This window comes from Sebastes umbrosus, chromosome 6 (assembly GCF_015220745.1).
Source record: "Sebastes umbrosus isolate fSebUmb1 chromosome 6, fSebUmb1.pri, whole genome shotgun sequence".
In the NCBI taxonomy this organism is placed as follows: Eukaryota; Metazoa; Chordata; class Actinopteri; order Perciformes; family Sebastidae; genus Sebastes; species Sebastes umbrosus.
In genome coordinates, this window is record NC_051274.1 from 12743506 (window position 1) to 12755370 (window position 11865).

General features: G+C 41.7%; 1 protein-coding gene across 1 annotated transcript; it reads left to right on the forward strand.

Annotated features, from left to right (window-relative positions):
* The first annotated feature begins 1121 nt into the window (after nucleotides 1–1121).
* emilin3a (elastin microfibril interfacer 3a) lies at nucleotides 1122–8630 on the forward strand. Its single transcript, XM_037774130.1, has 4 exons — nucleotides 1122–1132; nucleotides 5061–5180; nucleotides 5306–5886; nucleotides 6123–8630. The coding sequence occupies exons 1-4, from the start codon at nucleotides 1122–1124 to the stop codon at nucleotides 8081–8083; spliced, it is 2673 nt and encodes an 890-aa protein (XP_037630058.1). The 3' UTR covers nucleotides 8084–8630.
* The last annotated feature ends 3235 nt before the right edge of the window (nucleotides 8631–11865 follow it).

The window sequence follows — 11865 nt, forward strand, 5'->3', positions numbered from 1 at the left end:
GTGTTGGCTGTCTCCAGATGTGTACACACTGCCATGAGTCTGGCAACAGCAAACACACTGAACTTCTTGGCTAACGTGTGAAGTGTGCCGCGACCTCTGGCTCCCCATGTGGCCACCAAATTATGTTTGTCCAGGCCAACATTTGTCTTATTTAATGAGTAAATTCTTTTAAGATGGTGACGCCTCGGAATGAAATCTTTTTCACAAGTACCAAAAGAAAAAAAAGATTCACTCAAAAACATCCTAAACTAAAACAAAGCAATCTTACATAAAAGGGTACAAAAAAAGCATTGACCAGTGGGTGCACCGCCACAGGAAACAAGGTTGAGGTTTGTGAAGTGTTGAGACCAATTACTCTTGTTTGTTCTTTTACATGGCTGTGAACATACAGAGCGGATATAGGCTACTCTAGAACAAACAAACAATGCTGCAAATTAGACACGACACCTTCTAAACCTGCATTTGCAACATTTCCTCTTAAACTTAAACAGTTAATGTGATGAATAAAAGCTGCATGGACTATTTTCTAATGTTCAATGTCAGGTTACAGCCATTGATAAATTAAAACATGCAGTATTCAGAAACTTGTATAATAAGCTGACAGGAAATAATTGAAGCGATTTGGGTCATACAGTGTTAAGAATAAGGTTTGATCGGGCTGATAGTGTTGGTTGGGTTCACTTCAGTGAATGAAGAAACTATAAAAAATGTATAAACTTTTCATACTCTTTAGATCATGCTCCAACTCATCTGTTATTCCATGCAAGTTAAAACAAATGCTAAAAAAAATGCAAATATTATATGAGCCAGCACTGTTTGATTGGGAAAGCACTGCCAAAAGCCACACAGTCCAATAACGCACTGACTTTGATGAAAACTAAAGACACACATAAGGAGATTTACAGGCCTGCTCAGAATTTGGACCGCTAGTGTTAAAACTAAACAGACACCACAAGAAATAGAGAAGGGATAAACACAAATGCAACTACCCATATGTTGCACAGAGTTTCACAGATGGTGTTCTCCACTCTTTTCATTCTAGCAAATTTGGCCTCACCCTGTCTATAATGTGGCGATGACGAGAAGTCCGTGCTTAACAGCTTCAGCCTGACGTACGCGTTATGACGGGCAGGTGAGTGGAAGCTAAAACAGCTGTAATGTGTGATGCCATTCAAGGAAAACTCTAGGTGGAGTCGCCACCGGCCGGCAGAATAAAGCTGCACTTGTTTCGCAGCACCAGAAAGTCCGAGTCTGGATGCTGTGTGCTCTGCGACATGTTTCACATGATACAATGAGAGCTTGTTTACAAATCAGGAGGGTAAAAGGGCTCACGGAGTATATGTAACACACACTGTTGTGTATCTGCACTAAACAGGGTGTTTCCAGGTATAAGAGGTGGGACATGGTACAAACAGGATGCAGGAAATTGGCCTGCTTCTGAGAAAGGGGGTCAATCAAAAGCTCCCTGCACAATAATGGACACAGTGTTGCCCTTGTTCAAAATAAGGTCATGTTACAATGGTCACAGCAAAACATGTTTTAGAATGACTGACATTAATGGTGGTCTGTACATATAATCAGTGGTAGAAGGACTCAGATCTTCCATTACATGTAAAAGTCCTTCATTCAAATCCTACTTATGAAAAAGTACATTATCAGCCACAAGCACTTAAAATATCAAAAGTATAAAAAAAACTGTTAAAACTGACGCATCAATGCGTAAGCAGCATTTTACTGTTGTCGCTGCTCGGGGTGGAGATAGTTTTAAGTACTTTATATACAGTCAGATAGTCAGTCCATTGGATCCCAACCTAGGGGTCCGGCCCTTCCAAACGGTCACAAGATAAGTCTGAGGGGTCACAAGATGATTAATAGGAGAGGAAATTAGAAAAGAAACTAATTTCTGCTACACAAATCTGTATTCATTTTTATTACTTGTATCTAATCTTTAAAATATTGGATGATTTGACCTCTTTAAGGCTCAAACTGTTATTTAAAATAAACCATCTAAGAAGATTAGAGAGGAAATGGAACTGCTAACAACTCATAGAAATCTGAAACGTCACAAGCTTCACACTTCTTTTTTGTAAGTGGTCACAAGTCAAAATGGTTGGGAACCACAGACCTTATCTTTAACAGTGTTTTTGTTTTTGTAGAATCTTATTCTGTAAAGTAACTACAGCTGTCAGATAAATGTAGTGGCGTAAAAAGTACATTTCCCTCTGAAATGTAGTGGAGTAGAAGTATAAAGTACAATAAAATGAAGTAAAGAACAAGCACCTTGAAAGCTGTACTAAATTACAGTACTTGATAAATGTATTTCATTCATTTCCACCACTTCATATGCTAAAAAACACATAAAACACAGACCTTCAAACTGTCGTTTAGGTGATAAATGGAAACTGTGGTATTTAGTTTGCTCCATCCTCACCCACCTTCCTTCAGACTATCTGCATAATCACAGACGTCCTTGTGAACCATGTAATTATAATAAGGTCAATTTTCACCTTGTAAATTAATTACATATAACAGAATAGAAGCACACACTGGAAAGAAATGTGAAGTGTAATTAACAGTTTTAAAGGCCAACAGCAAATGCTTAAAACTTGAGTTAAAAAAAAGTTTGAAGGCTTTGATTTTATTCACAGGAGTGTTCAGTTTGCCCTCCAAAAGTTGATCCTGTAAATTCCATATTTCATTGGGCTTTGTTGGAAAATTGTTAAGATCAAATGGGTTTGAGTAATACATGCAGCTTAACTGTGACTCAGTCTCGGTGGCCTGTAAGTGGAAAGTGTTCTAGCTGTGGTACAGTAGAGCTGCCAGGCGTCTCTCTATTCAGGGCGGTGCAGTTATTCAACTCAAAGACTAGTGTTGTGAATGAATGTGTGGGTTTGTGGGGCAAGGCACTCAGAGTATGGGTGTGTGTATACTGTCACAGCCTTCAACACAGGCTATTTGTTTTTATTTGTTGCCACTTCTGGAGGTTTGCTGTTAGGTCAGGGTTTAAACTATGTCTATGTGTGAAGTGAAAGAGCCCAAGATGTTTCACAGATTTCACTTTAGAGACTGCCGAGCCATCACATAACCTCAGATCAGTCATTCTAGCATTAAAATATGTGTGTGGACTCCCATACAGATCTCATACAATATTATACATTTTGTGTATGCTAGTTACTCAGGTAGTGTACTACAATTGTACTTGAATTGAGTATTTTATGAAATGTTATTTTATACTTCTACTTCACTACAATTTGGAGGCAACTATCGTACTTTTATTCCACAACATATATTTCCACAACATTATTTATTTATGTATTTACTTTGGAGATTCAGATAATCAACTGATGAATTATGATGTATTATATCTTAAAGTACCCAGCAGTATATAAGATAGTAGTAAAGTAGCTAAAGTAGCCCCACATTTACCAGCTGTAACATTAGCGATGTACACATGAATGCATCAATAATTATAATCCAATAATATAACAACTATTATTCTGAAATGGGTCATGTATAATGAGTTTTATTTTTGGTACTTTGGGTATAATTTGATGATAATACTTTTGTACTTTTACTTAATTATGAGTTTTTACTTGTAACAGAGTATTTGTACTTAAGTAAAAGATGAATACTTCTTACGCTACTGCAATTTGGGTTCTGCAAAAGTGTGATGGACGTATATTTTCTTTTATAGATTAAGAAATTAGTCCAAAAAATAACAAACAGATTAATTGATAACAGCCCTACACTGTATACATGAATGTATGACATTAATAACTGACATATTCTCTACTGTATGCCATTCTGAGGATGATGATAGAGACTGAATTTAACTGGGGAGAATGGGAGCTTGAAATTGTTAAAGGACGATGCTTTTGTATTGGCCCAAAGGACAAAAATGATGTTATGCTCTTAAGGATCAAACACAATACAGTGTAAGTCGTCTTCATACTCTAAAGAACATTTAAATAATTGCTGACTATGTCCACTTGTCTTCTTATTATTTATTTCCACTATTACCCTAAAATGTAACCTAAAAATAGACTATTTATGGACAAGGCCTGGTGTTGTACACTCTGGGTGTGATGTGCTATTTCCCCTCTGGTTTGCCGTGATGTCACCATGGGAAAATATCTCATGGGAATTCAGTCTCTGGTCTGATTGGTAGAAGGCAGTCTTCTAACTAGATGTATAATAAATACTGGACTTTCTATAAAGTTTAGTACAGAATACCACAGGAATAACACTAAGTGTGAAGGTGCGGGCTCTCTTCCCTCCTCCAGTGTCACTCTGGTGTTACTTTGAGGAGGTTGAGTGGGAGGAGATATGCAGATGGTGCCAGTGGGGCCCTATTAGTGGAGTCTGGAGTCCGCCAAACTCACACTGGACTGTTGTCACTCTAACAGAGTCCACCACACCCACGGCCAGCGTCAGGGTCAACATTCACAGGGTGGCATTCTGCTTTATAGCACAGCCAAAACAAGGTCGTACTGCAGAGACTCTTTTTCTGATGGCAATTTTGCAGCCTTTTTTCTGAGTTTGTGTGTTTTGCCATATCTTGTTTTGTCACAGGCCCAGGCATTCAATAATTTCCATATCAAGTGAATGAAGTGGAATATTTAGGGTGTCACTTGCCCTTGACGGATGAATACTTTTTTTTTTCTGTGAGATCACCTTTGCCTCCGTTTGAAGACTCCATTCACCAAGCTTTTGACTTTTAAAACACGGATATTCAAGGATGCCTTTTGTGATGGCTGCGAGTCCATTTTTGATCATGACTTTATTTTTGTCACTGGTCGAAACCAAGTTCTACAGACCACTCCAGTTTAACCAGTATAAAGCTGGGCTCAGTCAACACCATGACCAAGGGAAACCCACCAGCAGACACAAGTAAGTTATGTCTCTTTCTCTTTCTTGTGCTCTCAGGAATCATGTCTACATTACTTAAGATCTTAATTTACATTTTACTTTGAGTGACAAAATTTTGTGTTTTTAAAGCTAAATACAAATCACATTTATGTGTCCCACCTCTCTGTCATCTTTCATCTCCTCTCTGAAAGGAACCACTGTGCCTATGTGGTTGAAAAGACAGTGTCCTTCACCGTGCAGGATGGGGCAGCCCCATATGTAAAAGCAGAGTACAACAAGTGTTCCTGGGGTCAAAAATGTCCAGCTCTCCAGTGAGTAAACAACAGCTCTTATTATGACATGTTGATATTTAAAAAAAATGCGATTTACATCACTTCAGGTTACAAAAATTGCAGTCAAGTATACATTCCAACTGATGGTCGGTTGTTCCCCTCAGGTATCGTCTGATGTACAAACCAATCTACAAGGCGGCACATAAAACCGTCACAGAGCTGGAGTGGCGTTGTTGTCCCGGCTACTCTGGTTATGGCTGTATGGAGGGACATCCTGTTTACCAACACCCCATGAGAATGATGCCGCCATTCAAGGGCCCACCAATGAAAGGCCCGCAGTTTAAAGGGCCACAGTTCAAGGGCCCTCAGTACAAAGGCCCCATGTTCAAGGGTCCCATGTTCAAGGGCCCACCTATTAACACTGGTGTGAAGGCCAACCCATGGAGTCAACTCAAAGGACCTCCCACCGGCAGTTTTAACTCTTACCAAATGCACCACTTTGGGCCTCCGAGGACCTCCTCCTATCCAGACACCCCCTTCGAGCCTTATCCACCTCAGCCAGAGCCTATGCCAGAGCACCAGGAACCACATCACACAGAGCACAACCAAGAACATGAGCATGGCCTTGAGCATGAGCATGAACATGAACATGAACATGAAATTGAACATAGCCAAGGACCTGAGGAACATATACCAGAGGAAATCCCTCCTCCTCCTTCTCCCTCTGGTGGTGAACAGCCTGAAGGTGAAACCATAGGTGTGTCCAAATTCCAAACTATATACTAATTCTAACTGGGTTTGACTATGTAGTGTGTTCACATTGGATAGGGACAAAACTGAGCATACTCACACTTTTTAGATTCACATTGGGCTCTGAAATCTTCATTTATCATCATTGTTTTGAAGCGGATTCACATCAAACCAAAGAATAAACGTGTATTATGTTTGCCCCATGTTAAAAGCTTTTCTTTCTCTCTTTAGGCCAAGCTCTAGACAGTGAGACAGAGGAGCGAATATATCGAATGGAGGAAGATGTGCAGCGTCTAAACCAGGGCCTGGAAACCCTGAGGGGAACTGTGAATGGACTGGAAGAAAGTCTACGAGCCTCGCTGAGAGAGGATGCCAACAGGATGCTGACAGCTCTGCTCTCTGCTGTCCCTGGTCCTGTTCCCGCTCCAGTTGCCGCCTCTGGTCCATCCACTGTAGGGTTTGTAGAGATTCCTGGAGGAGATCCTGAGATAGAGGGGGTTGATGGCAGACACGTGTTTCCAGGCCTTACAGAACTGAACGGAAACGTAGAGGAGCTCAGGACAGAACTGCAAGCCAAGACAGCAGAGCTGCAGGAGCTCAAAGCAACAGTGATGGGACATGATGGAGCACTGAAGAAGATGTCGAATAGAGCAGGAGTGGTATCAGACTCCAATGGCAATCTTGGGGAAAATGCCCAGAAAGCTATGGAGAACGTAATGGATGCCAAGCTGAGTGCAGCCAGGACAGAAATTCTTGGTGGGTTCGAGAAGCGCGTGGAGAGTGCAGAGGGACGATGCGAGGAGAAAGCAGGGGATTTGCGTCGTCAGTGCCAGAGGGAGCAAGGTGAAAGGCAAGAGCAGATGGAGGACGCTCTGGAGGAAAGTAACACAGACTTGAAAACAGAGATGACAAACCTCAAGGCACAGATCCATGGTTTAAAGGCTACAGAGAGCTGCTCTGGAGTGAGTGGACTGGTTCAAAGGGTGCAGATGCTGGAAACATCAATGGCAGGCCTTAACCAGTCCCAAAGGCACCTTAGAGTGGAGCTGGGAGGACACAAGGACCACATAGAGGGAATGCTGGAGGGGCGTTTGGGTTACGTGGAGGCACAGCTCAACCTGACTGGGCAGATTCAAAGCGATGAGTCTGGAAGGATGAATAGTGTCCCAGACAGAGCTGAGACAGGACAGGGTATGGAGGCCAGAATGGAGGGTAAGTTGAGTGCTCTGGAAGGTCGTTTACTGACGGCTTTGGAGGAGCTGGGTAATGCCACTGCCCCCGCACTACTGGAGGGTCATGCTGTTCCCACTCTGGAAACAGAGTTGGAGTCTCTCAGAGGGAGACTAGAGATCGATGTGGACAGAATGCAGAAGCACCTGAGCAGCCTTGAGATTATGTGCTCCTCTTCCCGTTCCTCATCTCAAAACCCATCTGCCATCCAAGGAGACTCTGCTGCGCCAAGTGCTAACCTGGCAGAGGAGCAGAATGTGAAGGAGGCACTCAACATGCAAGGTGACCGTTTGAGTAGCCTCAACGTCACACTGCAGAACATCCTGAGGCGTCTGACACTCAGGGACCAGCAGCAGGAACAAGCAGAGGGAGATTATCCCATCGAGGGAGAGCTAACAATCCTCAAGTTCAATGTCCGCTCAGTCAACCGCACCCTCAAAGGCCTCCAGGACTCCCTGGGGACAGTGGTCCACCAGGTGGGCCAAGCCAACAGCTCCTGGCATGAGAGAGAGGCTCGTCTGGCCCAGCAGATAAAGGGTGTGGTGCAGCTGGTTGGACATCAGGCCTCCATGCTCGGGGCAGGTGAGCGCAGACTGACCCGAGTTAAAGGCGAGCTGCAAGAGATGAAGAGGCGGCTAGCTGAGGGGGTGCGGGGCTGCCGGAGCACAGCTATGGGGGTCCAGAAAGAGGTAACTGAGGTTGGAGGGCGTGTTGCCAGTGTGGAAGACCAGTGTAAAGGCCTGAGTTACTTGGCAGAGGACCTGGAAAGAATCAGGGAGGAGTTGGAGAGACAATCGAATGGGCTTCTCGTGCAAGTCAATGGGACTCTCTCCAGCCACGCTCAGCAGCTGTCTGAGCTGAGAGGCGAACTCAGAAACTGCACCTCCCAGGTAGAGCCAACACAACAGAGTTCAGAGCTGGAGCCAGAACGGAGACGAGGGGACACCTTCACTTTGAATTAGTTCTGTTCATACGGACAATAGATTTTAAAAAAAGAATGAAAAAGGGGATAATACTCTGCAGGTGCAGTGGGGGTCCACTAAAACCCCATCTTATTATCTGAATTGTAAAATACAAAGGTTGTGAACCTGCACTGAAATAAGGATGGATTTAGCTAGCTTACAGTAAAAAATGAAAAGATGAATGACAACTAATTCCAACTGCACTAATAACACAGAATCTTGAAATTGAATCATGGAGGTGGTAAAATTAACTCTTTGTTGTAATGGACCATTATTTAGAGCCCCAGTGATTGAGAAAAACAACAGCAAATTGCACCTGTGTTCCTGTACTGTTTCTGTAAAGCTTACAAAAATATTGTATGAATGGTTGTTTAACAATGTTTACACGTTTAAGTTTTTGTATTGATTTTTTCTTATGTCTAGACTAGAAGTATACAAGATATGTTTTTATATGATTTAAGTTCCTGAGCATCTCTTTACATCATAAAATGTTAACATGTCAAGCTGTACACAGTTTATTTTCAAGGTTTTTCAATTCTGACAATCCAATAAACAAGATTATTTACAATTCATGTTTTCTTGGTTAACAGACATGTCGCACAAGAGGTGATAGATACAGAAACGAGTCATGTTTCACTTTAGGAGGTAAGAGGTGAGGCTGATAAGTGGGGAAACCACAAGAGGGCAATAGAGAAGCATTAACACTGCTGACTGCTGGGCACTAGAGAGGCTTGACTTGACTGAAGCTATGTTCATGCAGAGTATAAATTATAGTCTCCCTTCCAAAAATTATGTTCATGAGGACAGCCCTTGCTTGCCAGATGAAAATTACAAATTGGCATTATTGTCAAGGTGAGACAGAAAGGTAAGGAGGACTTCAGTGCAGTTGCCAACATTTCATTCTCTCTCTCTAAAAATCTACCAGCCCAGCTTTCTGAGCACAGTTCTCATTGGACGTTACATTAGGGTGATAGGTGACCTTGCGAATAACCCTTGCCTGCTACTGTAGTTCCCGCTCGGCCGCCCCTCTCAGACAAACAACCATTAAAATGACACCTATGTGGGAGATGAGTCCACTGCTGTGTAAAAATGATTTAACCCGAGACATGTGGTGAATATTAACTACGGAAATGCCAGGGAGGAAAAGGAGGGCAGGCAGAAAAAATAGACACCAAATGTATGCTGGAGGAGCTGAGTGACGGTGCGATCTCGAGAAATAAATATAAACCTAGGTAATGATGCAGGTTCATGCACACACACGCACACACAGAAAGTGAGAAGAACAGAGATATGCCACTGCTTCCAGAAGCAACCTTTCACATATAAACTACTTTTCTTCCATTACTTAAAGTGCAATTATAAACATAATTGCCATGAAAGATAAATAACTGAATATAACAAGAGTACTGTCTATAAAACCATACACAAATTAATATTCCATTCTCTCTCTGCTGCACATCAAGAGGCCCACGTTACTTCTCAGTTACATCTCTGTCATTATTTGTGTTTTCTAATTTCTTTTGTTTATTCCCCCCATGCCTCCTTTAAGGTCACACTTCACACAAGCCCAGTCAACAACACATTAATTGTGTTTGTTTCCAAGTTGACAGAGTGGGCAGTTCAGGGGGGACTCTGGTGAATTTGTCTCCTCTGACTCTCAAGAGTCTCTCCACCGCTCACTCATGGATCCGATTATGGTCCCTGCACAACTCGCAGACTGTCACTGGTCAAGACATGCACCCAATACACAAGAGACAAAGCTGGCACAAAGACAGAGGACAAAGGATATTTGAGTAAACATAGTGCTGCAGTGGTCTGAAATGTGACTCATCCTATATATAATGTCCTCTGTGGAAGCTTAAGGTGAAAGAAGAGGTTTTGTCCTCATTAAAGTGATGGCCAGAGAGCAGACAGTGTTGAATACAGTTGGCTCACACACTAGGAAGCCCAGGAGAGGGTTATTTTAAATCAAGGACTTAGTAATAAGCTCCAGATTTTTACATTTTTCAAGAAGCAGTAACGTGTAAAGCCGTACTGGAGCTTTTGTCCCCTATACTGACGGCATTGGTAAAAAGTTGTAGTCATATACTATCAAGAGTGTTTGAAATGATAAATGAAATACAGCCTAACAGATGAAGGGATCCTTCACTGTAAACGTGGCACCCATTTCCTGAATTAGCTTATGTTGTGTCAAGAAGATGAAGTATTGAGTCCTTGTCACAACACGTCCTTATGTCTTTGGTGTGACACTCACAGAAGATGGATTATTGTCAGAGTTAAGTGCCTGGCTCAGCCCTCAAAGCGGAGCAGAAGGGAAATTAAGCTAATTCATGCCTATGGAGTGAAGATCTTTCATAAACATTAAGGTTTTATGAAGTAGGTAGTGCACAAAAGGTACACATAAGTAATGGACTTAATGATTTATCTTATGTACATGGGATGGGTGTTAGGAGCATGAAGAGCACACGGGTCAAATGCTGATATACAGCAAGCACCCATTTCCTCTCACAGCCTCTTAATACTTAACACACTGTGAATTAAGGTTCTTATCTTTTAGAAGAAAAATAAGTATCATTCACATATCAGATATTCACACAATCTATGGCTTTGAATGTTACTTTTAATGTTGCTATTATTTCGGGGTTCATATAATGAAAAGATAAAAATGTCTTTCCCTTAAACAACCAGGGTTTCAGCTTCAAAAGACAGCGTTTGCAGCTAATGTATCATAATGGGGTTTAAAATGGACAGAAAACATAAGACATTTTAAAGGTGAAGGACCAGTTGATACCACTCTCAATGTCTGAACACTGAATATGGAGCTATAGAGCCAGGAGTAGATTAGCTTAGCGTAGCATAAAGACGGAAAGCGAGGGAAAGATCTAGCCTGGCTCAGTCCAATGCATGTAACTCTCTGTACTGTAAAACTACAACTTGTTGTTTTTTCATTTTAGCTTGTTTACGGCTCAAACTAACGAGATATTACATATTTATCAGTGAGCTTTAGAGGTGTTGGTAGGTAGATACTGTTTCCCCCTGCTTAGTTTTGATGCTAAGCTAAGATAATCAACTGATCCATACTTAATATACAGATATAAAAGTGGCATTGATCTTCTTACATAACACTTGGCTAGAAAGCCAATAGGCCTATTTCCTGAATGTCAAACTATTCCTTTAAAGACCTTATTACCTCACTTTGTTATTGTAAAAACTGTGTGAGCGTGTCCTTGCTAGCTAAGCGTAGCTTAAGAGCCACAGATAACAAATAACTTTAGATTTCGGAAACTTGTGACGGTTATTTTTCTGTATTTTTTGGCATTTCAGTGATTTAATGATTAACCTGAAACTACAATTATCGCCTCACGGTTGTATGCCACCGCCAGCCAGTCAAGTTGCAGTTTACTTCCATGTCTGTACAAAATGTCATCAATTCATAATTTCACCCTATTAGATTATTGTGTGAAATTGTCATAGTTAGTTAGTTAGCATACAAATTCTTGAGTTATGGCCAAAAACGTGCTTTGTGAGGTCACAGTGACCTTTGTCCACTAAAATCTAATCAGTTTATCCTTGAGTCCACGGGCATGTTTGTCCAAATTTGAAGATATTCCCTCCTGGCATTCCTGAGATATCACTTTCATGAGGAAGGGACGGACGTAAGGTCACAGTGACCTTGACGTTTTACCACCAAAATCTAATCAGTTGTCGGACGGACAACCTGCCGACGCGGAGGCATAAAAAGCAGTCAATGGTCTAAATTATTATGAAAATAACCATTAGCT